The sequence below is a fragment of the Protopterus annectens genome, chromosome 2.part2 (assembly GCF_019279795.1).
Source record: "Protopterus annectens isolate FY-2018-M chromosome 2.part2, PAN1.0, whole genome shotgun sequence".
NCBI classification, from domain to species: domain Eukaryota; kingdom Metazoa; phylum Chordata; order Ceratodontiformes; family Protopteridae; genus Protopterus; species Protopterus annectens.
Window position 1 is genome coordinate 43981979 of NC_056730.1, and position 27064 is coordinate 44009042.

Below are 27064 nucleotides of genomic sequence, written 5' to 3' on the forward strand. Positions count from 1 at the left end.
AAACATTTCTTGAAGCTGTTCCAGTTGTTGTGAGCACTTTTCTTTAAAAGTATCTATTTTATTGTCCATCTTGTCGATTTTTATTGTATGAGAGACTGCAGGTCTTTTTTGAGAGAAGAGTATTGTGCTGTATTCCTTAGATGACTCATGCTGTAAAGCTGATATTGGTGCTGATTTTCCAGTAATTAATTTGACAGGAATTATTCAAGTTCTGACAATAAATTTTTTCTTATAGATGCTCAGAGTTATTAGAAATAAGTTAGTAATAAAAATTTCTTCAAATTAAATATTATTTTGTAAAATTCCTGTCAGGAATTGTATTGAGGTAAGAGAGCTGAAATGAAGTGCAGCTATCAGTTCAGCATCCTAGCCACGCCCCCAGCAGTTTTTTTTTTTCAATGAGCAATAATCCTGAACAGGCCAATACAATCAGGACTGTCCACCCACAAGGATTTGACAAATAGCTGTGCAAGTGACAAGTGTAGGCCCAACCTCAAGGTAAACAAACTGGTTGACAGTTGAAAAAGCTTTGAGTTTCCATTCAAAATTTGTGAAAGTGGCCTGTGATCTTTTACTCTGAGCACTTCAGTGCAGAAGACACCTCAAGATACCTACCTGATGCACCAATGGGGCAGAATACCAGACAGCATTTTTACAAGGTGATCGAAAGTCAAGTGATCGAAGTCTTACTGGTTATGGCCTCAACCTTTACGAATTTTCATTTTACCACAACATATTTTCAGTGGGACAAACAATTTAAAAATAAAGTAAAAATGCCCAAAGCAGGCAGACAAAAAGTACTAAGGTTTCAATTAACAGTTGAAAATTTAGTTCTGTAGCAAGGAACCTGAGATAGTTTGAAAATCTCACTGGAAAACAGAACAACTCTCCCCAAATGAAAAGAAAGGTCACAGAAAATACTGCCATCAAAACTGCATTTTGCCCGAATAAAAAGTCTTACCAAAATAAAAATGCAAGAGCAGTCGGAATACATCTAATCTAAAATTTGTTAGAATTACAAAAATATTCATGTACAAAATACACAAGATTACTTGAAATACTTTTATTAAGAAATTCAACACGTTACAAAGGAATCATTCGAACAAAACACAGCTAAAGCAACCTTTGCATTCTTTTGAATTCTTACAAACTTTTAGACTTCACCCTCTTAAGACGCACTGAGCTCACTTATTAACCTGCACACAACTGCCATAAACCTCACTACTTGCTTCCTCAGTGTTCAACAAATTTCACCATTTCACGGTCACACAGGTCAAATAAAGTTAGTATCACACACACCATACAGCATCCATCAGGTTGACAAGGGGAGGGGGAAGACGAGATACAAATACCTTACACTTTTCAACATTCAACATTCATCTACATGTTAAACTACTTTTTGTGGTATAAAATTCTACAAGGTCTCAACAGATACTGCATTCTAGGTACAATACACTCGTACATTTTTGCCAGTTTTGCTCTCTGCACACTCTCACCAAAGCCACAGAGACTAAGTCACATCTTGCAAAGTTCAAAACTCCATATCGCACCAACAGGTCTGCATGCTCTCTCTCTTGCTCCCGATCATACCAGCCTCTCATTCCTTGGCATCAACATCAATCCCACACAAGGATTCATAAGTCCAAACAGCCTTCTGGTTTCCACATCACAGTCGTGCGTTGAAACGATTCCATGAAATAAAGAGTAGTGGATAAAAGTACAACACCCACCGTCAAAATGCAGTATGATGAAATATCTTTACTCCCAGGAATGTTCAAGTACTCCAAATAAATCACTGAGAAGCTGTGGAGATTGCTTTCCAATTCTGGAAAATCATGGAAACGGCAGAACTGTGCTGAAAAACTGATTAAAAATTAGGGTATCCCAAAAATAAGAGTTTAAAGGGGACTAAAGACTAACCGTGCATCTCCTAACCAATGGTTTCAACTTAGTCATGCAATAAACAAGAGCTCAAGCCCACTTAAAACCAAAAAAAAAAAAAAAAATGTATACCATTTACAGCCCACCCATCCATCAGGCAGTGGCTTTCAGTCAGTAAAGGTGTTTCAATACCCATAAAATCTGAACAATGTTTGACGCCATCATTGACATAAAATTAAAAAGTATGAAAAATATTTTGCTATACCATATATCCAGAAATTAATCTATCCTGAGAACTTCATACTTACCATCGATCTGGAAGAGTGATTCCTCGCTACGATGTTATTCTACATTCCCCACCCTGAGGACTTTGATTCCATGCTGGATCCAAACCCAGAATTGAAGCTCCCACCAGAGCCAGGTGCATTTGCTCCTGATCCCCAGCCTAAAGATCCAGAACTTGACCCATAGGAATTACTCCCCCCAGCAAATGGTTGGTTATGCTCTCTAGGTCCTGGATTTGGATTATTCCCCGATGGTCCTCCAGATGGATTCTGCTGATTAGACATCATCATCCCCCAACTACTCTGCAATGCTGCCTGTGCTGCTGCCATCATAGCAGGGTTAATGTTAAAAGCCCCAAAGTTCATCCCTTGACCACCCATACTGTTCTGGCTTCCCATTCCAGGGCGCCCTGGACCTCCCCTGCTTGGGAAGCCGCCTTGGTTCCCAAAGCCTGGGCTACCAAATCTGCCAAATCTGTCCATTTCCCTCATGTTATTTTGCTTAGGCTCTGCAGTCGATACATGAACACTGACTCCTTTAACAATCAAATCTTCTCCACAGAGAGACTGGGCCACCTAAAAAAAAAAAAAAAAAAAAAAGAAATAAAAGAAAATAAATTAACTCATTAAATCTGAACAGCATGTGGCCAACTAACATTTGCTTTGAGATCTTACTATACACTGTTAGTATCACAGCTCTAGTTATATATGCTGATTTTATATCATTGCTTTATGAAGGGAAACAACTTTCTAATGTCAGGGAGAAGTGTTCACCTATTTAAGAACTTTCTAATCATGTAGAACAAGGGAAAGCATACTGCTGTTTTAGGATATTGTTGAATGTAAATTATGCATGCAACAATTTCACATCATTTCAAACAGCTGCAATGCAACACAAATGTTTTTGTAAACCACCAGTGGCAATATTGTGCCTCAAATTTTTTTAGGAATTTCACCTGGAGGTCAAAGCTTTTAAGAAATTAATGTAGTTCTGAAAATAGAGAACTCAAACCACAGCATATAAATATAAATGTTTTGACATTACCCACAACGTATTAAATGTCACTTTACTAATAGCTTGAATACACTACCCCACTATCACTTTTCCAATATAACGGAAACATGGAAATTTCCTGTTTTTTGCATGTCCTGTAAATACTCCTTAACCCCAACTATGCGCACCCCAAACTGACCATGCTTATCGAAGTATGCAAGCTTGTAGAGGCCATCTTCTGTCTTAGTTATGTATGTACCTTTTCACGACATCAGAACTTAGACTTTGAAAGTAGTAAAGAGTATACTTTTCAAGAGAACAAGGAAGTCAAGTGAACTCTGCATTCCTGACTATACTGTAGGAGGAAATTGGTTCAAGCTGGTCTTAGACATCTAACTTTTAAGAAGCAACCATTGACTTTTAAAAAGGAACAAACTTACTCTGATCAGTTCAGCTGAGCAACTTTTTCCCCAGTGATAGCCAAACGTTGGCCCAACAGCATCATGTCACACCAAAACCAGCAACAGAAAACAATTTACACAAACAGGTCAGACCTTGAGGAACGTGAATGTATTTATGACTAAAAAATACTTTAGCAATTAGCACTTTTGCTGCAAGCAATTCTTCCATATCCTACATACTGAAAGTGAAGCTACAATCCTCCACATTCTGGAATGAGTGAATATTTGTCTCTTGTGACAGACCAGCATACTACCAAATCTTATACCCACTGCAGGTCTGGATAGGCTAAGACTCTCCCAAAACAGCACCAAGCATACAGTGTGGCAAGTTAGTGCACAGGATTAAGCCAATGACATGCTTCACCTTGCGGTCCTGTGCTAGTGTTAAACCATCTTCCAGTCTTCATTTGCCTACTGGGAGACCAAATAAGCTATGTAACCAATTGATGCTTTTGGGTCATTCCTATGAAGTACACGGGCCTACTAAGTTTGCCTGGTTAAACCTAATCTGAGCTGACCCCGAAGATGAAATATTTGGGCCTATGGGGTTTACCCAATTAACCACAAGCATTATTAAAGCCAGGAATTTGCATGCAACAGTTGAATGAACCCTCCCCCCCCCCCCCCCCAACAGGGTCAACGAAAAAAAACTTTTCCAAAGCCGATTACAACCTCCTCAGAGCAGGCATAAGCAGCTTCACAGCTACTGCTCCTTCAGTTGGAATTATCATTATGTCCAAGCCTACACCAAAAAACTATGAGCGCCTACATAGCTGTATGGACTCTGCAATATCAGACAACACCAAATCATGTTCCTCAAGGAAGAGTAAACCTGTCTAGTGGACAGCAGCAATAAAAAATTGCTGTCTAGGGTCAAGGAGGCTTAGGTGCTAAGTTGGAAGCAAGGAGCATGTGCCAAGTTGGAAGCAATCTGTCTGAACAAGCAAATAAGGTCACTGGTGAAATCCTCCAAGGCTAGAGTCCAAACTGGCCACATCCACCAAGGACAATCACAAGGCCCTCTTCACATACTATGCAATCGCAAAACACACCCAAATCTGCTCTGAACTGGTCAACACCACCACAGATACAGCCAACCTGCTGGCAGACCGGATCAGTGAAACTTCAGCCCCCCCCCCCCCATTAGTAAACCAGGACATCCCCAGCACCTAACTCCCTCCCCTCATCGTGCCCTCTCAAAGGCAAAAATGGTCTCCATGAAAGAAAAAAAAAAAAGAAGTCACCAAAGCCACGGATGAGGGGAAAAAGGTGCACATCGCCTACCTTGACCTAACCAAAGCCTTTGACATTCTCCAGTCAGGCATAATAGATACTCTCCCAACTAAGGTTCAGCTAAGCATCAACCAATATGTTGCCAGATGGATGGCTAACTGGTTCACGGATGGAACCCACTCAAAGTAGGGGAAGCCACCTCTAGTAGACCCACAATGAGCGGTGTGTACCCCAAGGATTGGTCTTGGGGGTCTACTGTTTGGAATATACTTTTCTGAGGTGCAAGCCAAAACCAGTGGTCTGCGGCTGACCAGTTTGCAGATGACTAAGCTGGGCGCAGTCATTCCCCTAGTGATGTGAACATCCTCCAAGGAGGGCCTTAACTAATAACTGGTGCAAGAAGCATGGCCTCAAACAGAATGCCAAGAAATGCATCCTTATCCCCTTTGGGGAAAATGTCATCCCCGCTAATTCACATCAACAACATACCATGCAATCAGTTGTGAGGGATTTTGGCACCTAGGTTAGCAACCTGACTACCACGCTGCCTCCATTGTACGGAAGGCTTTCTACATGGCCCACCTCATAAATAAGGTTATTTCATCTAGGAACAAGGCGGTCATAACATCCCCGTACTCCTCCCTTATAAAGACCCAATACAGAGTACAATGCCACCATCAGCATGTACCTTGCCAAGCACATGCAGCAGACTGGAGACTAGAGAGGTTCCTGACCAGGAAAATCCAGCGTCTCAAGATAGGCTAAAAGCCCTGTCCCTCGACGTCTCGTACAGACTGCTCTGAGGTGACCTGGGTCTGACATACAAAGCCATTTCAGACCCAGCCTTGGAGTTGCTGCATATTCATAAAACGAACTCCACTCGTGCAACCCACACGCAAAGCCTTAACCTGGTTTGTGACATTAATAGAACTTGGAGGGATAGATGCGTCTCAGACTCTCCAGTCTGTGGAATGGACTCCCTCTACATGTCAAACAGAGTACCTCTCTAGATCTCCAAAAGGAACCTGGACTACTGGATAGGAAACCAAAAATATATCCCTGGGATCACACCTGTGTCCCTGCAGGACAGGGGAAACTGGTGCAGACTGAGGAACACGGGCAAAAGTCTTGGCTAGGCTTATAAGGGCCTCTGGATTAATAGCTAGCATCATCCTATGAACCTACAAGGAATAAACAAATGCAACACAAAAGCTGGTGAAAAAACGCTGCTAAAAGGATACAATTCAACACCCTCCTCCACATAAGAGTATGCCAACATTCATCTTAGTCCCCTCCAAGAACTTTTAATGCCAGCCTCAGAAAAAATGGCATACCAATCTGGCATACAATTTGACACAGGCTATACTATAGACAGTACTGGCTCTGACTACAGCTACAGGAGATACCAGGCTCAAGACCATTCAGCACAGTCTCACCACTACCAATACATAGCTTCCTCTCAACCTGCCAACCTCCTGCATCCAGAGCAGTACTCCGACCCAGTGTTACTGCTAGTGCCCTTTAAACTTTCCCGTTACAGCACACACAGTTAGATTTGCAAGAGCACCAAGGACATGGTCCCCACCACAAGCCTCCAGAAAAACACCTCTTCACACACTGTCCTCAGACTACAAACTAATAATTGGGTTTAAAGTAAAAATGGATTCAGAAGATAGCAACAACAGTGGCAAGATTCTTCAAATTCAGTGGTGTACATAAGCAATAAAGGGCATTTTCCCTGATCACAAGTGAGTCAGTAAAAAAGCATTTAAAATAGCACATCCTATCAGTATCCTAGCTTTTAAAGTTGGAACTTGCAACCCCATTCACCTCAGAGTTTTGTCAAAATTTTTTCTAGGGTTAAGCTTGGTCAGGCTCCACAAGAGAAGCTGCTTAACAGTAAAAGCGAAAAAAAATCTCCAATCAAACTGAAGGAGCCCTAGAAGCTAGACCACCACCCTACTGGCTAAAGAAAGTTAGCCCTGGTGCTTATGAGACAAGCAACGGCCAATTAGACCTCTGCTATAAGAGAGCTGCAGCCTTATCAATCATCTCAAAAATATCTGCATACAATCTTGAATGGCAACTGTGGCAAAACGGTTCACAAGAAACACTGGAAAGGAGAGAAAAAAAGAAAAAAAGTGTTTGCAGCAACAGCTAGATCAAAAGAAAAATCCCAGTGTTGGCCTTACTTACAGAAACGGGTACAGGCAAAGACTGCCATTTAAAAAAGGCTACACAGTGCAGAGCGTTCTTGTTTTAAAGGAACCAAACTAATGCTTTTTACCTTCTAGCAATACCAAAACCAAATCAAATACTGAAGTGAACTCAAAGCCTATTAAAAAGTTCAGACCAGCCAAAACTATTGGCTAGTGTGGAGGTGTTTTGACTCGCTCCATTTCTACAGAGGAGACTGCTGCTACTTCAATTCTTTAGCCATAAGGTTCCTGGCACAGATGCATTACCAATGTTGTAGACTATAGGTGGTCAAGAAAAGAAAAAAAAAGATCAATTCTTATATATAGCCTCTGATTACCTCAGAAACCTTTTACTTTGTTGAATAAGCAAGGAGGTAGCTTTCCCTTACCGAATAATGGCCAGGTAGATAAATGTTACAAGAATGTGACCATGATGCTCTCACTTGATTAAAGATGTCACTGCATTTTCTCCAATATGAAGTCTAGCTAAGGAAAGTCAAGCCAGAGGCATGCGTGGGCCTGTGCTTTTCAGCAGTAGTTTACACTGCTAGAATGCCAAGGAACAGTTGATTCACTGGGTAAGCACCCCCTTGACCCGGCTTAAGAGGGACACTGAATGGTATATTGTAGGAGTCACTTGAATGCCTCAAGCAGCCTAATTTAATCATCCAAAGGGGAGATGGGATACAAACACAAATCCTCTGGCTAACAAGACAGCCAAGCACCTCACAAACACAGTATGAGCAGTTAACAGACCCAAATAAATGTAAGCTCCTTTCTACAAGGAAGAGATTCCAATTCCTGTAGCTTGGGATACACCTGCAAGGAACCTTTATTACTCAGGATCATCAAAACGGCTTTGAATCACTCTGTCTAGAGACAGGAAAACTCTAGACAATTTCAGTTGTAGTTTGAAAAGGGAAATTATAAATTGTCTGCAAGATTTTCTCCCTTTTCCAACCTCCAACACATGGTTTGAACTCTTCATGCAATTCCCCCTAATTTAACACCCCCCCTTCTCTCCAGAGTTCACTATAACAAATCCAATAAACTAATGTCTTTCTATTCTTATGTTGCAGTATTCTCCTCATGTGGGATCTTCCGCCAGAGGGCAACCAAACATCCAGCTCACCTACCAAAGGTTAAGCCAGGTTCCTGTAAGGTGAGTGGGACGTCACACATAGGACCATAAATGTGACACTCGCAAAGGCCTCAGAACTTTGCTGCAATCAAACATCAGCTTGCTCATTCTGCTCAGTCTCTGAAGACACTTAAGTACCCAGTTAAGTAATCTTCTCGTTTTTGTCCAAGCTTAGGTTGCTGTTTTTTCTGCTGTTAGTCGATGTCCTCTAGAAAGAGGAAATACAAGTGTGGTCAACAAATTCCACACAAAAGATGCTCACAATTTTTGCTTGCTTTGCTTAGGGCTGTCGCATGACCATACATCCTGTCAACTCTGTCAGTTTGTCCCCAAGACCTTGCACAGTTACCCGACAAACCCTTAAATTGCAGAGAATCAGCGACAAACACTTGGCCCTCTGTATGGATCCTGAACAGACCATGGGGTGGAGCCACCTAAAGGCCAAGGTTTCTAGGCCATATACTCTGCCTACTTCAGACGTCCCACCAGCTGCCAGTCTAGGGGCTGAGGAACATCCAAAAGAACTGGCTTCAGCAGGTACCATTTAGGAAGGTGCCCTTGTTCTCCAGTTTGCACGTCTGGAGGTATCTGCAACATCAGCCTCAGACTATGTCGGGGTGCACAACAGACTAGTTTTCAAAGTGGGTGCTTCGGCCCCAGGATCCCAGCCTCTCAGCTTATTCACAAGACTAAGAATAAGCAGAGGACCAAACATCTGTCTACTCCAGTGGGGCAACAACTGATTGGCAAACATTCCATTCTCCCAGTCACTTTCAGGCCTTTATGGCCTTGAGGCCTGCTTCAACTCAAAACTCCTGCAGACTCCATCCCTCTTCAGACTCTGGAAGACTCCTCTTCCTCCTCTGATTAATCTTCCACTTCACACCTGGCCTCTCTCCTGGACTACTGCTCCCCAGATGAAGACTCCTTGGAAGGAGATTCTCCAATCCCCAAAATGAGAATACTTTCAGTGGGACTCCACCCAAATGCTGAAATACAAAAAAAAAAAGATATTCTGAGCTTCTCCAAATGGAGTCTCCCTCTCCCACCTGCCCAGTGATTCCTGCTCACTTGGACGCCTTTGCTGCTGCCTCCAAGACTACAGAATCCCAACCCCCCACCCACTAAAAAAGGCCAGACTCCACAAAGTCCCTCACGATTAGAAATAACTCAACCCCCCCCCATGGGTAGACCCTGTGGTCATTGCTGTGGCACCAGACAAGTAATTAGAGGCAAATTCCATCTTTACTGTCTTCCGACACCAAGGTGGGCATTCTGGGGGAAAAAAAATGGCCTTTAAAGCCATCAATTACCAAACTCGTATGATCAAGTACACCCCCTAGACCTTATTTCCTAGGCATCTACCCTGCTCTCTGCCCAATTCCCCTAATAAGCCTCAAGTTGCCTCAGTCTTTTAGCAACACAAGTAGCAAGGTATTCCATCAAGTGCAGCTATGATGCTGCTGAAGCCTCTGCCAGATCATCTGCATCTGCCATGTTGCACAGTTATTCCCGGCACAGGCTTCAACTCGATTATTTAAAGTAAAAGATCCTGGATACCTCACTGGACAAGTTCTTTTGGCAAGCAATCTGCAGAGCAGTTCAAAAGCCTGCAAGAAAAAAGTAAGGAACTGCAGGACTTTAACATCTGCTAGTATCTCAAGTTTTATAGAACTACCCAGCTAAGCCAAGCTTTGTTAGAAGGGCACCTGCTGCTCCTCCTTCAAAGCATAGAAAAAGACCAGAAAGCCTTCATCCCCAGAATACCTCCTCTCATACTACACTAGGGCAGTCCTTTCCAGACAGGGAAGTACCGAGTGACTGCCAAAATACCCTCCTATCTACCCTATTCTGCCCCACCTCTCACTGCAAGTACTTCATGACCTGGCAAGAAAAGCCCACTCCATGAGACATAACCCTACCTTTAAAAAAACACACAATCCCACCTGATCCCAGAAGATATTCAGGATTTACTATCTCTACGCACCAGAGAGAAACTCCCAACAAGGTGGTCAAGGGTTTTACTCCCAACTTTTTTTTTGGAACCAGAGGGTCCTTGGAGGCCAAAATTGGACCTGTCACTTCCAAACCTCTTCCTGCATGCTATCCCTGCAAACCATTTTTTTCACTTTTGACACCTGGGGCTTCCATGGCCACTATCTGAAAGAGGCATACCTCCATATTCCTATCCACCCAGACTTCTGGAGATTTCCGGGCTTTGCTGAGCCATTCTCCTGCGCCTACACCATGGTCCTTACAAGTCTTCATAGACAACACCAGATGATGTGGTACATCAACAAGCAGGGGGGGATGAGATCCTATTTACTCTGCTGACTGGCCATACAATGCAACCTTGCAGGCAGTCTATATTCCATCACAGGACAACCAGTCCTCAGCAGATAAACATTCATTTGAGAGACACAGAGAGGTCTTCCTAAATATGGTCTACAAAAGTGGGGCACTCTGCAAATTGTTCTGAGAGGAGGCAACCCGGTCTGACAACTACAGCTATTGCACTCCAGGCTCCCATCTCCACTAGCTTGGGAAGGGGATACCTTTTCAATTCTCTGTAAGGGGCTGTTCCTGTATGCGTTCCCTCTCAAAGGCCCTGCTGGAGACTCAGAGGGACAAACCAAAAAATCTTGGTGAATCCCTATTGGCCAAGGCAGCATTGGTAGCCCCCTCTATCTCTTGCCAAGGTCAATCACCACAAGTTGCCTTACAAGATTGGACCTGCTTACACAGAAGGGACCCCTCATCCACCCTAATCTGCAAACCCTCAATCTTACCTGTGGGTGATGAACTTTCAGATACCTATACTCAAGAGGACAAACTACTCGGTCCTGAGGGAGGTCAAAAAACACTACCAAGAGATCCTATCTAAATGGGAAAGGTTCTCCAAATGGTGTCTTCAAAGCAGATACACCTAGTGTTGACCTACCTACGTGCGAGCACTCAAAAATCTGAACTTTCATAAAGTCCACTTGTCTGCCATTTCAGCCTGCTTACCCCATGGATCCTCCCTTATTATCTAGACTGCACATAAAACTTTAAGGGGATCCTCCACATCAGACCACTAAGGAAGTCGATATCTCCTCCTTGGAATCTAAACTTTGAGAAGCTTACCACTGCCCCCTTTGAACTGGCACTTTAATATGCACCTGGAAAAAAAACCTGTCTTAATAGCGCTCGTTACAGGAACTCATGGCTACCCCACCCTACACCATCTTCCATAATGGCAGAGTTTCTCTTCGTACTAACTCTTCCTTCATCCCCAAAGTGGTAAATGAACTGTCCCTTAACCAATCCATTCATTTACCCACCTTCTTCCCTTCGACACAAGAGACAGACTCCTCCATTCCCTTGATCTTCACAGACAACGGAGGTTTTTTTCTTGACAAGACCAAGAGCATTAGAAAATCCAAACTCCTCTTTGTAGCCTTTCACCCCAGGGCCCTGGAGAAAGCTGTATCCACACATTCTCTATCCTCCTGGATATGCAAAATATCCTTGTTACACCTTCCATGGCAAGGAGTTGTCCCACAGAGTCAAGGCACACTCCACTAGAGCAGTGGCTTCTTCAGGGGGCTTCCTTAAAAGCCTAGATACAACTTCGAGGCAGCCACATTGTACACACTTTCACTAAGCACAACAAATTGGACAACATCTCCAAAGCCTCTCCCACATGAGAATAGGACAGATTAGTTGTGTAAAATCTTACCATAATCATAGATGTCCTCTTCCATGTTTCAGTATTCAATCCCTCTGTCCTAACCCCCCGGAGAGCCCCCCCCCCCTATCTGGATGGCATCTTTCTACCCTTAAGACTATTGCCCGACTGGGCAGTCAGTTCTGAGGTCTTTGCATGCAGACACCACATTTACAGCCCACAGTTTACGGCTCTGCGTGGGACATCCCGTGCATCTCACAGCAACCAAGCTTAAGCTCTGGTAGACGACCCAGACATTGTCACCCTCAGGCGGAAGATCCCACGTGAGAATACTGAAACATGGAAGAGAACGACAGCTATGGTTATGGTAAGATTTTACACAACTACTCCTTTTCAGTTCCATTCTTCCAGGTCTCTCCACAAGAAGGACTCCTAATGGAAGAGAGTAGGTTTAACTGAAGTGATCACAAAAACGTTAGGTCAGTCATTTCATGATGCAGTTCACCTTCACCCTCAAGGAGGGTGAAAGCTCCCAGCTCTGACTTCCTAAAATGGTATCAATACTATAAAACAGTGGCTCTAAACATTCAGATTTAAAAGAGCTCCATCAATGGCTCATAAATCAAAGTACTTTTCAACCCTGCAAAGACCAAAACTATGCTTTTTGGAACTCCAGAGAAAAACGCACCAATCACCTAACTAAACATTCCAGAGAGAGAGAAACAAATGTATGGGGCTTTGAAGACTGGATTACAATTGAAAGCTGGACAGCAGTTTAGCAAGGAAGCAGAACTTCCCAGTCATCTGGAGCACATTATGGTCATGGAGAGTATTTTATCGGAGAAATCTAGTGAGAATGCAAAGAACAGAAAGAATCAAGGTAAACAACTGAGTAACTATGTAGTCAGAACAGTTCTTTAAACCTACTGCCTCATTTCACTTGGAAATTATTCCTACTTATAAATTTTTCCTTTCGCTTCTGAAGGTTATTCCACACCTAAACTATCAGAACTTCAACTTTGTGGGCTTTTAACTAGTGTCCACCTTTTAAATGTGGAACCAACTGGAGCAGCACACCCCACCCCATAATACATGAGAACTCTTCCTTTCCACATTATGCTCCACATGTAGCTTTGGTTTCTCTGGACAGTTTCTTCAGATGCTTCATAGCAGACTAATGCCAACAAGGCACAAAAATACCATTACGTTAAGCTATACGCATCTGCCCTTCCTTTCCAACGTTATATTTTATTCAACAAAATGGGAGTGTTTTATTTGGCATGTAAACAATCAAAGCTCACGGAAGCAAATCAGGCAAACCCACTATTCAAGACCACACCTTTAGTTTAGTGCATCTTGAACCTCTAGAAGGATAGAGCAAAACTTAATAGAAGGGGGGGAAAAGCATATACACTACATACTTTAACATATGAACTTACCTGATCATCAGCAAATGTAACAAATGCAAAGGCACGAAATGGTTTTGGAATGAAGACATCAGTCACTTCCCCATATTGACCAAAAAACTCCCTGAGGTCTTCAGTAGTCATATCTTCAGTGCAACGCCCAACAAAAATTTTCCTGCATCGATACGGCTCGTCTGGATCCTGAGGACAGGAGAGAAAAAACCTCTGCCGCTAAAATTCCAAAATCGTATAAACATTCTTGAAACATTCTTGATAAATACAAAATGTTTAGTTGGAGCAAACAAGCCAAATCACTATTACCACAAAAAGGGAAAAAGTTATGGCTTAAAAATCAGCAAAAGTAACTAGTGACAGGAACTCTCCAATTAGTTCTCTTGATGTGTTATTTCCTGTTTACGACCAATTACAAGTCAATATAGCCCAAGAGACTACAGACAACCACAAGGCCTTCTACAGCTAGGTCAGAAGTCTCAAAGCAGCACACAACGAATGGGTGGCCAATGGTGCCACCTTTAGCATTGTTTGCCAATAAGTTCACCATCAGCTCAAACTTCCTCTGCCTCCCCCCAAACATTAACAGTGAGCAGGTCCTAGCAATGCTCACCAAGGCTAAAGATACAGCCTACAATGGGCACAGCCAATATCCCAGGATGTCTACTAAACCATCTGAAACATGACCTCAGGACCACTTGAATTACTTTTCAACTACAGCCTCAAAAGATGCTTGGTACCACAAGAATGTAGGACTGCAACAGTTACGCCACTTCAAGGGTGGATCAACAGACCACAGAAACTACAGATCTACGACACTAACTAGTGTAATATGCAAAGTCATGGAACGAATTATCATGGAAATGATCAAACACAGGCAAACGTCAGACACTGGACCAAATGCAGTTTTGGTTTGCTTGCCTACCAAGCCCGGTGGTCTCCTTTGAGAAGGTCACCAAGGCAACGGATAAGGGGAAAGTATTGCATACCACCTACCTGGACCTGGCCAAGGAGTTCAAAATATAACACCCACTCTGGTCTACTTTTCAAAACCCAAACTGAGCATAAACCACTACATAACTCATGGGATTCCCAGCTAGCTCAAAAATTGAACCCAGGAAGTCAGGACTGTTGAGATCACTAACAGATCAGTCACCAGCAGGATACCTCAGGGTTCCATGCAGAGACCACTATTTGACATCCAATTCTCAGGACGGAGAATAGAACACCAATGGCTTTTCAATGAGAGTTTGCACAGGACTGCAAGCCTGGAGCTATCAATTACCCCTGTGAAAAACATCTTACAAGAGGGTCTGACAGAAGTGATTGGTGCCAAAGTCGCAGTCTCAATGCATGAAATGTGTTACTGCCTTTTGGAAAAAGTGCCACCCAGGCTAATTACATTCCTGGAACCTGTAAATAAGGGATCAAGGAAAGTATACTTGTGTGCACTTACCATAAATGTAGATGTTAAAGTGTATTCACTGTTGCAGTCATTACATTTGGGTAATCTGCTGGCAGGTTGCCCTCAGTCGGCCTGATTAACAAATTCTTGGGCCCTGTGTCAGCTGCTGTCCCTTCCATGACGTCAGGGGTATAAAACATGCAGCAGACGTCATTACATCAGTTTTTCTTGCCCCAGATGTCAGGTGCTCCCCAAATGGGAAGCAAATAAAGATATACCTCCAACCAAAAGCAAATACACCAAAAAGGCTTTTAAGCATAGTAAAAGAAAGTAGAGGTATAGCCAGAGAAAAAGCAGGGGGCTGGAGGGAGGGTAACAAGGACTGCAACAGTGAATACACTAACATCTACATTTATGGCAAGTGTACACAACTGTACTATGTTCTTTGTGTTTCACTGTTGCAGTCATTACATTTGGGTAGATTCCCAAAGCTATAGTTGGGAAGAGGAATTTATACAGCATTAGGACCAGCTATAAGGCCCTGCAAGACAGCAGTGGCAAAGCCAGCTATAGAGAAAATTGGTAAATGATGATGCTTGGTGAAAGTATGTACAGAACTCCAGGTAGCAGCTTCTAGAATATCCCTGGTAGGAACACTTCTGAGAAAGGCTGCAGAAGTAGATGCAGCCCTGGTGGAGTGAGATCTGATCCCCTGGGGGATAGGTTTTCTGTGGTGCTTACAGCAGCAATTAATGCAATGGCTTATCAATTTAGAAATGGTTTGTTTTGAAATAGCCTTCCTCTCTGCCCCAGCAGCAAACGCTACTAGCAACTGTTCAGAATTTCTTCAAAATTTAGTTCTGTCCAAGCAGAATCTAAGTTGTTTGTGCACGTCCAAGGAATGCAGAATCCGTTCCCCTTTGTTCTGTGGATTGGGAAAGAAGGTTGGCAAATGAATGGATTGATTAACAGCCACACTGGAAACCACCTTGGGCATGAAGGACGGACTGATCCTCAGATACCCTGCCGGCATGAAAGATGATGAAAGGCTCCACTGCCAAAAGGGCCTTTAATTCAAATATCCTCCTAGCTGAAGTGATTGCCAAATGAAAGGCTCCACTTCCATAAGAGCCTATAATTCAGATATCCTCCTAGCTGAAGTGATTGCTAAAAGGAAGACTTTTCCAAGAAAGAAAATTTAAGTCTGCAGTAGCAGCTGGCTCAAAAGGAGGTAGAATGAGCTTCTCCAAAACAAAGTTAAGGTCCCAGGCAGGGGTAGGAGCACTCCTGGGTGGTCTCTCTTTGCCCCACTGAGATGCTGCTTGAGCAGGGGATGAGAAAAAAAAGAGGGGTGGTTCTGTGTTCTAGTGAGCTGAAATAGCTGAAGTGTGGACTTTAATAGAGGAAAAAGACAGGCCCTTGTGAAGCATCTCAGTTAAGTACTGCAAAATCCGAGGTAAATTGGGCACTGCTGTGCTCATCCCTAATGATTGGTTCCAGGCAATGAATCTTTTCCATTTTGTCAGCACAAGATTTTCTAGTACTAGGTCTTCTCGCCTCCAAGATGACATCCATCACAGATTTGCTGAGGGATAAGGGTGAATTTAAGTGATTAGCCAGGCTGCAAGGTTTAATGTTAGAAGCTGAGGGTGCAGAATTTGGTTCTCCTGCTGAGACAGTAGGGAAGCGGTCTGAGGCAGCTGCCATGGAGATATTAGTGAGATACTGTGCGGGAGGGGATTCTACCAGTGTTGGCACGGCCAGTCTGGAGCAATCAAAAGCATCCTTGGTTTGTCCTGTTTGACTTTTAGAAAACTTTGGAGATCAGAGGGGGAAAAGCATAGACAGACAGATTTTTCCAGTTGAAGTACAGAGCATCCACTTTCCAGGCTTTTTTGTGGGGAGTCCCTGTGCAACATTTGTCCAACTGGTAGTTCTTGGGGGGGGGGGGGGATAGATCTATGCATGGGCTCCCCAATTTGCTTGCCAACATGTTGAAAATCTGTGGTTAAGTTTCCACTCGTGTGGGTCCATGAGATTTCTGCTTAGTCAGTCTGCCAGTGTACTCAATTTTCCTGGCAGGAATTGAGCTTAGGTGCACTTGGTAGCTCAAGGCAGTGTTCCACAGTGCCATGACTAATCTGAAGACTGCAGAGGGGGTAGGAATGTGTACCCCCCTGCTTATGTGCCACATAACCGTGGTGTTGTCCGTCTTTACCATTAGTTGTCCTGGAAGAATGTAGTCCTTGAAGGTTGTCAGAGCATTCTGTACAGCTAACATTTCTTTGATTGATCTGTAGGTGCATTTGATTTGGGTTGCATTTGATTTGGGTTCCATTTGCCCTGAATGCACTTTCCTGCCAGGTGAACCCCCCCCCCCATGCATAGTCTGATGCATCTGTAGTTAGGGTTTGGGCGGCAGGGGGTAGTGTGAATGGCAGTCCTTTGTTTTGGTGGCAGGCCTCTGCCCACGATAGGAACTCCACACGTAGGCAAGGTATGATAGGAATCATTGTTTCCAGGCTGTGACAATGTTGACTCCATAGACCTTAAGCACCACTGTAGTTTCCTCATACGCAGTCTTGCATATGGAATTAGAAGAATGCAGGAGGCCATGAACCCCAAGGCTTGTAGTATTTGTCTTGTAGATAGCAGGGTTTTTGTGGCCATTTGTTTGAAGTAAGCTACCAAATGAATTTGCTTCTCTGGCGTGAGGAAAGCCATCTGGGCAGTTGTATTCAAGCTTGCACCCAGGAATGTAATCTGTTGAGAGACTACCAGTTGTGATTTCTTTTCGTTTATGGTGTACCCCAGACAAGTTAGAACCCCCCCCCCCAAACGCCAGATGTAGAAGTATGCCTAGGCAATCGTCCAGGTAGTAAATGCAATTACTGGAGCCAGGCACTTAAAGAATACCCTGAGCGCAGTAGACAAGCCAAAGGGCAGTGCAGAGAATGGATGCAAGTAGCCTGCTTTGAAGCGTAGGCATCTTCTGCAAGATTCCCTGATTGGGATGTGCACGCATGCTGCTTTTAAATCTAGAGTTGCCAACCAGGCTCCTTTGCCTAGCATAAAAAGTAACTGGTGAAGAGTCAGCATCTTGAATGTCTAGAAAGGTGTTTAGAGTAGACAGATCCAGAGCTGGATGCTAGTATTTGTCTTTTCTGGGTACCAGGAAAAACCTGGAATAGAAACCTTGTCCCTTTTCCTCTTCTGGTACCGGTTGAATAGCCCCATGTTTAAAGAAGGAAAGTTGAACCTCTGCCCACTGCTTTCGGGGCAGGTTTGGCCACCTGTTTGGCGTTTGCAACGTGTGGAAATGAAATCTGTATCACTGGGACACTATTTAAAACACATTTGTCCTGGGTTATGAGTTCCCAGTTTTTTGCATGAAGAGCAATCGTTCCCCCCATAAGGGGTGGCTAAAAGGTAAGTGCTTGGTATTTTTAAAGGAAAGTCATTGAGACAGTTTGCCATAGGGGGAGGTCTTGTTATTTCCAGATTTGGAAGTGGAGGCCCCCCATAGTTCTGAGAGTCCCCTGGGACTGAAACCTGGTGCTTTTGGTGTGAGTGGGTTTGGCTTTAGAGCATCTGGAAGGAGCTGGAAAGGACCAATTCTTAGTAGGCCAGTGCCTACTAAATCTTGGAGGTTGCACTTGTAAGAAATCTTTTACAGTTTGCATAGATTTAGCTTCATCTTCCATATTTTTTTAGAATTTCTTCAGCCTTATTGCCAAACAGGCGATCCTGATTTAAAGGAGCATCCAACAATTCGCTTTACCAGGCACAGATTCCTCCTTAAGCCAAGTATGCCTTCTAAGCATAGACCGAGTAACAGCAGCCCCAAGGCCTCAAGAATCAAAACCACATTGCAAAGTAAGTTTTCCAACTTGTTCAGCAGAATGCAATAAATCCTGTAAATTTATTTTCCATACAGTCAAATCATCATTTTCTGTTTAAGCAGTCCAATAATATGCTGTTGATTTTAACATATGAAATTTGCAGTTTAAAGCCCTGATTGCCAAGATTGTAGAAGTATAAGCCTTTTTACCCCATCTATCCAGCGCCCTGGAGTCTCTTATCAGAAGGGGTAGGAATTTTAGCAGTAGAAGCCTTAATGTCCTTGGGCCCCTGAGAAATGGTTTCTGGATCTGCAACAGGATTTTTGAAAAGGAACTTGTGGGACTCAGGAACCCTGTAGTATCGGTCAGGTTTACTAAGAGCTGGAGGCAAGGAATCAGGGGCCATACTGGACTCCGAAAACATCAACAATGTCTAGCAGAGGAGGTATAGCCAAAGACCTATGTTGAGGTAGAATGAAATCCCTAAGCCTCTTATGAATCAGAAAATTCCTGACTTTCCCAGTGGAAATGCTCCCTTAAGGTATGTAAAGTTTCCCCAAAATGTCCTCAGGGGGGAAGCAGAGGGAAGTAGGTATGGGCAAATCCAGGTCATTAGAAGAGTCAGAAGAAACAGTCCTGATCAGAAGATTCATAGTCAAGTTCAGCCCTTGGCCTCTTAGAAAGAGGGGGGGGGGGGGTTGACTACCCCTCAGAGTAATTAGATCTTCAGCGATTTTGATAATTTGTTTTTTAGGCATAGGGGCCTGAACATGTGGCCTGGGCGTCAGTTTTTTTTAGACACAGATCGAGATTTAGGCCTTGGTATTGAAGGTGGAGACGGTTTAACATACAAGTCTTTATAGGCCTGAATACACAGTCAGAAGCTGGTGCCTGCACAGCGGCTCCGGATCCATCCAAGCCTAGAGACATCCGCGGGTTCCATAGGCTAAGCATTTCGTGGCATACCGGACTCCGAACGGGCTCAGTAGATGCCTGCTCATCAAATAGCAGGTATCAGGGGCTGCAAAACCGCCTCACTGAGTACTGGCGAACTGGCGACTAGCTTAGGAGAAGCGTCATCAGTTTTGGACCTCGACGGCCTGTCTTTACCTTTGCATTTTTTCGAAATCCTGGTAGTCTGATGGCTAACAAACAGAGAACCAAAATATTTAGAGGCAAAAAGGTACAGATGACGGATAGTGCACTGATTAAATAAAGCAAAAAAACGACAGCAAGGTACGTCGTGGTCAGGGCCTAGGCAAGGAATACAGTACAAATGAAAATATTTGAGGTATTTGCTTTCCACAAGTAATACAATCAGACATCGCAAAGGAGCAAGAAAAAGTTTAAGTTGAAGACTTCGGTTCCGAAACTCGAAAATGAAAACTTCAGGAATCAGCCGACCGGCACTTGCGAACTGCTTCTGCTTCGGGCACCACATGGCAAGAAAGACTGATGTAATAGCATCGGCTGCATGTTTTATACCCCTGATGACCTGACGTCGTGGAAGGGACAGAAACCGACACAGGACCCAAGACTGTTAATCAGGCCGACTGAGGGCAACCTGCCAGCAGATTACCCAAATGACTGCAACAGTGAAACATGGCAGTTAAATATTCTAGCTTACCCAACTTGTAAGGGCATGACCTCCAGATCCATGGAAGTCTATGCTACTTACTCCACAAAAGGTCTGAAAAGGGCAGAATGACCCCTTTTGCACAGGCCTGAAAAGGAGGCTAGAACAATGACCCTCTTTGCATTAGGCTCCTTAGCTGTCTAGTGTTTCCCTGCAACAGACTCTCGCACACAAATATGCAGTTAGCCATGTTTTCATTGTAAACTAACAATGGTCCATCTTACTCATTTAAGGTGTTCATACTAGCCGCAGAATCCTCAACTGCCTAACATCCATTAAATGCAATATCCTTTACTACTGCAGCTAGATTTATACAAATTCAGCACAGCTTCTGGCAAATAGGGGAGAGAGTGTGTGAGTTGAGAGTGTGTGAGTTGAGAGTGTGTGAGTTGAGAGTGTGCGAGTTGAGAGTGTGCGAGTTGAGAGTGTGCGAGTTGAGAGTGTGCGAGTTGAGAGTGTGCGAGTTGAGAGTGTGCGAGTTGAGAGTGTGCGAGTTGAGAGTGTGAGTTGAGAGTGTGTGAGTTGAGAGTGTGTGTGAGTTGAGAGTGTGAGTTGAGAGTGTGAGTTGAGAGTGTGCGAGTTGAGAGTGTGCGAGTTGAGAGTGTGCGAGTTGAGAGTGTGCGAGTTGAGAGTGTGCGAGTTGAGAGTGTGCGAGTTGAGAGTGTGTGAGTTGAGAGTGTGTGAGTTGAGAGTGTGTGAGTTGAGAGTGTGAGTTGAGAGTGTGCGAAGTTGAGAGTGTGAGTTGAGAGTGTGAGTTGAGAGTGTGAGTTGAGAGTGTGTGAGTTGAGAGTGTGTGAGTTGAGAGTGTGTGAGTTGAGAGTGTGTGAGTTGAGAGTGTGTGAGTTGAGAGTGTGTGAGTTGAGAGTGTGTGAGTTGAGAGTGTGAGAGTTGAGAGTGTGAGGATGATTTCCAAGGCAATATGCTCAAGTCAGCGTTCTTTTCTGAACCACAAAATTATTCTTTTGAGGAGGAACAGGGACTCTAGGGAGGCTGAAGTGTAGCATTCTTTCAAAAACACTATCTCAACTTGAGATAATCTATGGGAGTAACTTTGAATAGGTACAAAAACCCACTATGCAACAAGCTCAGCCACCCAGCAGTGTGGATACTGGCTCAGAGCAGTCACTGTTGATGTAATGTTTGTACAAAATGGGAAAATAGGAAAGGACACCCTAACAGTTCCGTTAAAGTAAATTACCTCAAATGATTTCCAGTGTGGGACTTACTGGCCCCTTGCAGGTTAGATAGCAAGCCCTTGGAGAAATGTTACTTGGACATTGAGCTGACAATACCCACTCTCCCAGCTTACATAGGACTTTAGCCAAGAAGCAGAGACCTTTGATTTAAATGCCTCTGTGACCTGTTGTAACAAGGTTACAAACTTGGCACAGTTATAACCACATCTCAGCCTAGCATTATAATCTACAGCAGTAGGATCATTGCCAGTTATCAAACTGAAAGAAATAATGCTGCAGGTGGGCATCCAATTATTCAGTCATATACAGGATTCTGGAGTTCCTGTGCAGGGGGTTATCCTCCTCCAAGGTAAGAACTGGTAGTGAGGGTGCTTCTAACACTAGGGTATATTATCCCTCTCCCCATGTACATGGTGTAATGCTTACCTTGTAACTCATTCTCCCGAGAGTCATCTGGGATTAGCTTCTGACCTTCCTTCTACCATGCTAAGTTTCCTTGCACAGGTGCTCACCATAATCTTTTTCTTGATCTTTTCAAGTAGAGCTATTTTGACTTCCACTCATACTCAGTTCTCCATTCCACAATATACATCCTACTACCACAAGATAAGCACTTTGTGTCTCAGTACAAATCCTCCAACCAGCCTCTGCACTGCAAAGCACTAGACACCACAGTGTGGCATTTTGATATTGCAGCTTTATGCCATTTGTACCACACAAGTGGTAGTATGAGAGACTGTAGAGGCTCCCAGCCTAGGCCGATGACACTCACCAGGCTAAACTGGAGGCCTCCACAGTGAAGGACTGCTGCTTGGGATTTACATATTTCCCACAAATGGTGAGGAGCAAATAATTGGAAGGTACTGACACTGGGAGTTCCACGTACCACTGGCACTCATGTGCAGGCTGGAAGCTAGCGTAGCCTGAAGCCATCAGGAAGACAGTCTTGTGGGAAATGCAGTCTGCACCTCAATGTCCAGTACAGCTTATGGGAATGTCTTTGCAGGAGAATAAAGCATTTGTATAATTTCTTGATATCCAAATATCCACAGATTAGCAAAACTAAGTATGTACACCAGGAATCTATCTAATACAACCAGGGCATCTGCCTGAATCAGGCAGGTGAAGTAGACTGATACCTTTTAGCTAAAGACAGCAAGCAAAGAACAGTACACTGAAAACAGTGAACTACGTACAGTTGTGCACACTTACCATAAATGTAGATGTTGGAGAGTATTTACTGTTGCAGTCTTTACACTTTGGTTATCTGCCTGCAGGTAGCCCTTAGTTGGCCCGAATACCAGAGTCTTGGGATTTCTGCATTGAATATAGTCACTCCTTCCAACAGGCCGTCAGGGGTATAAAACAGGCAGCAGACGCCATTACATCAGTTTTTCTTGCCCAAAATGAAGGACCCCCCAATAGAAAGCTAGTATATGGTGTGGAACACCAGTAAAAAGTAAACACAGCCATAAAAAGTGGCCATATAGAGGACAGGTAGAAAGGATAGAGAAAACTGCGGGCTGCAGGGAGGGAAACCAGGACTGCAACAGTGAATACACTCGAACACCTACATTTATGATGTGTACACAACTGTACTATGTTCACATTTCACTGTTGCAGTCATCACACTTGGGTTGATTCCCAAAGCTGGGGAAGGGTGGAGGCAGAGGAATTAGGGCTGGCTAGCAGGCCCTGGAAGACTGCTCTACTAAATCCAGCTCTGGATTTAGAAAAAAAATAGGCAAGTGGTAATGCTTGGTGAAGGTGCGTACAGAACTCCAGAATGTCCCTGGTAGGGACTCCCCTGAGACATGCTGTAGAGGCGGAAGTAGCCCTAGTGGAATTTGTTCTCATCCCCTGTGGGGTAGGTTTTCCATGGTGCTTGTAGCAGAATTGGATGCAGTGCGCTATCCATTTGGAAATGGTTTGCTTTGAAATGGCCTTGCCCTCTGCCCCTGTAGCAAAGCTGACTAGCAGCTGGTCAGATTTTCTGAAAGGTTTAGTCCTGTCAAGGTAGACCCTGAGCTGTCTGTGCACGTCCAAGGAGTGCAGGATCCTTTCCCCTTTAGTCTGAGGATTAGAGAAGAAGGCTAGCAAATGGATGGCTTGGTTTAGAGCCACACTGGAGACCACCTTGGGCATAAAAGGACAGGTTAGTCCCGAGGGAAACCCTTGTCAGCATGGAAAACAATGAAGGGTTCCACAGCCACTAGTGCCTGTAACTCAAGACACCCTTCTAGATGAGGTAATGGCTAAAAACAAGGCTATTTTCCAAGAAAGGAATTTTAACTCTGCTGAAGCGGCAGGTGGGAAGCATGAGCTTTTCCAGTACAAAGTTAAGGTCCCAGGCAGGGGGGGGTGGGTGCTCTCCTAGGGGGCCTTAAGTTAGCCCCTCCCAGAACGTTTTTTGAGGGTGAGAGAATAGAAGTGGCTCAGTATTATACTGAGATGGCAGAGGCATGAATCTCAATAGAGAAGGATAGGCCTCTGGGGAGTAGCTCTGCTAGGTAATCGAAGATTTGAGGTAAGGAGGGCACAGCAGTCTCCTTTCCTTGAGAGATTCCAAGAGCAATATCTTTTCCACTTTTCAGCATAGAATTTCCTAGTACTAGGCTTCTGGCCTCAAGAATGACATCCAACACCAGTCTGCCGAGGGCAGCTGGAGTATTCAGGGGATAAACCAGGCTGCAAGATTTAGGGTTTGCACCTGTAGATGCAAAATCTGTCCCTCCTGAGACAGCAGGGAAGGTGTCTTACGAAGGTGCCAGGGTGGCACTGTTAGACTGCGTAAGAGTGGGTATCAGTGGTGGTGTGGCCAGTCTGAGGCAATAAGAATTGCCCTTGGCTGTCCTGTCTGATCTTGAGTAGTACCTTTGAGTAGTACCTTTGAGAGGAGGGCCAGAGATGAAAAGGCATAAATTGAGAGGTTTTCCCATTTCAAGGATAAGGCATCCACCTTCCAGGCCCTGCTGTGTTCCTGGTGCAAAATTTGCTCAACTGGTGGTTCTCGGGGCAGGCATAGAGGTCCACCTCCGGTGTCCCCCCACCTCTGGATTAGAAGGTTAAAGGTGTTGGGCTCCAATCGAGTCCTGGAGATTTCTGTTCAGATCATCTGCCAGTGAATTCTGTTTGCCTGGCAGGAATTTTGCTTGCAGATACACTTGGTTGCTCAAGGCTGTGTTCCACAGGGTCATGGCTAACCTGCAGAGCAGATAAGAATGCCCCCCCCCCACACTTGTGTACCACATAACTGTGGTGTTTTTTTTTTTTTTTTTTTTTTTATATCAGCAGCTGCCCTGGAAGGTATTTGAAGGCTGTCAGAACATACTGTACAGCTAACATCTCTGTGATTTGTGCAGGAGCATTTGTCCTGGGCTCCACTTGCCCTGAATGTATTTACCAGACATGTGAGCCCCCCATGCATAGTCTGAAGAGTCTGTAGTCAGGATCTGGACAGCGAGGGGTTGAGTGAAAGACAGTCCCTTGTTGTGGTTGCATGCTCTGCCCAAAGGAACTCTGCCCTTAGAAAAGGCATGATAGGAATGATAGTTTCCAGGTCCTGAGAATGTTGACACCAAAGACTTTAGTACCACTGAAGTGTCCTCATATGGAATTAGCAGAATGCATGAGGCCATGAACCCTAGGGCTTGCAGTATTTTCCTTGCAGATAGCTGGGTTTTGGTGTCAATTTGTTTGAAATTGAACATGAGTTTGAAGTAGTTGTTCAAATAGACCCGTTTTTCTGGAGTGAGAAATGCCATCTGTGAAGCTGTGTTCAGGCTTGCTCCGAGGAATACAATTTTTTGACTGGGCACCAGTTGTGATTTCTTTTCATTGATGGGTGTACCCCAATGCAGATAGGAGTCTTTTTACAAATGCCAGGTGCTGAAGTAGCAATTCCTGACTGTCCACCTAAATCAGGCAATCACCTGCAGTATGCAATGGCTGGAGCCAGGCACTTTGTGAATACCCTTGGTGCAGTAGATCAGCCAAAGGGAGTGCAAAGAAATCATGCATACAGCCTGCCCTGAAGCGTAGATATTTCCTGCAAGACTCCCTTATGGAGATGTGCAGATAAGCTTCTTTTAAAGTCTAAGGTGACTAACCAGGCATCCTTGGCTAGCACAGGAAGAAGATATTGCAGGGTAAGCACTTAGAATTTTGGGACCACCAGAAATAAAAAAAAAAAAAAAAAAAACAAGAGCCCTCTATTCTGGGCACCAGGAACAATCTGGAGTAGAAACCATGTCCCCTTTGTTGTAGTGGAACAGGTTGAATGGCCCTGATATTGAGCAGGGAAAGTACTTGCTTTTGAGCCTCTACCCACTAGTTTGGAGGAAGATCTGGAAACCCGCTTGGGGTTGGTAGTGAATGGAAGTAGAATCTGTACGCCTGGGACACTGTTTAAAACCCATCGGTCCTGAGTAATGGACATCCAGTTTTTGGCATGAAGGGCAAGTTTTCCTCCTAGGGGCACCAGTAGTTGGGCAGGGCTGGGAAGGATAATTGTAAAGTCATTGTGAACTTTTTCCACAAGAGGGTGACTAACCACTCCGTTTTTGAGGTGGGAACACTCCATTGTTTAGATCTCTGCATACCCAGAGACTGTAGTCTTGGTGGTCTGGTTCCCCTGTTTTTGGACTGAAGGCCTGGAAGGGGCTGGAAAGGACCAGCTTGCTGCACTTGCAAGAATTTTTAACAGTTTGCATAGATTTAGCTTTTTCTTCCATCTTTTTAAGAAAGTACAGTTGTGTACACTTACACGCTTAACATCTACATTTATGGTATTCACACATCTGGGTTATCTGCTTGCAGGTAGCCCTCAGTCAACCAGATTATCAAAGTCTTGGGTCCTGCGTCGGTTGCAGTCTCATCTTCCATGACGTCAGGTATATAAAGCATGCAGCAGACACCATTACATCAGTTTCTTGCCCCAGATGTCAGGTGTCCCCCATAATGGGAAGCAATTATATACAAGGTTACACCTCCAACAAAAAGCAAACACACCAGAAAACTTTAAGCATAGTAAACAATAATAGAGGTATAGTCAGGGGGCTGGAGGGAGGGTAACCAGGACTGCAGTAGTGAATACACTAACATCTACATTTAATGGTAAGTGTACACAATTGTACTATGTTCTTAGTGTTTCACTGTTGCAGTCATTACATTTGGGTAGATTCCTAAAGCTAAGGAAGGGAGGAGGTAATTGGATAGCATTAGGACCAGCTAGAAGGCCCTGCAAAACTGCAGTGGCAAATCCAGCTTTGGATTTAGAAAAAATTGGCAAGTGGTAATGCCTGGTGAAGGTATGTACAGAACTCCAGGTAGCAGCTTCTAGGATGTCCCTGGTAGGGACATATCTGAGAAAGGTTGTAGAAGTAGATGCAACCCTGGTGAAAGGAGGTCTTATCCCCTGTGGGGAAGGTTTTCCATGGTGCTTACAGCAGAAAGGAATGCAATGGCCTATCCACTTAATTTTGTTTGCTTTGAAATGGCCTTCCCCTCTGTCCCTGCAGCAAATGCAAAGGTGTTCAGATTTCTTGAGAGGCTTAGTCCTGTCCAAGTAAAATCTAAGTTGTCTGTGCATGTCCAAGGAGTGCAGTATTCATTCCCCTTTCTGTGGATTAGAAAAAGAAAGCTGACAAATGAATGGATCGATTAAGGGCCACACTGGATACCACCTTGGGCATAAAGGACTGATC

The 27064-nt window shown here is 44.1% G+C and overlaps 1 protein-coding gene across 2 annotated transcripts in view; it reads right to left on the reverse strand.

The window, feature by feature from the left end:
• Positions 1-1048: 1048 nt before the first annotated feature.
• LOC122795533 (TAR DNA-binding protein 43-like) overlaps positions 1049-27064 on the reverse strand; it is a 67697-nt gene continuing 41681 nt past the window's right edge. For both annotated transcript variants that reach the window (XM_044063735.1, XM_044063734.1), the window contains exons 5-6: positions 13302-13469; positions 1049-2741 (exon numbers count right to left, since the gene is read on the reverse strand). In XM_044063735.1, the coding sequence (XP_043919670.1) occupies positions 2229-2741; positions 13302-13469 (681 nt within the window). In that variant the 3' untranslated portion in view covers positions 1049-2228. The remainder of the gene's footprint in view (positions 2742-13301; positions 13470-27064) is intronic.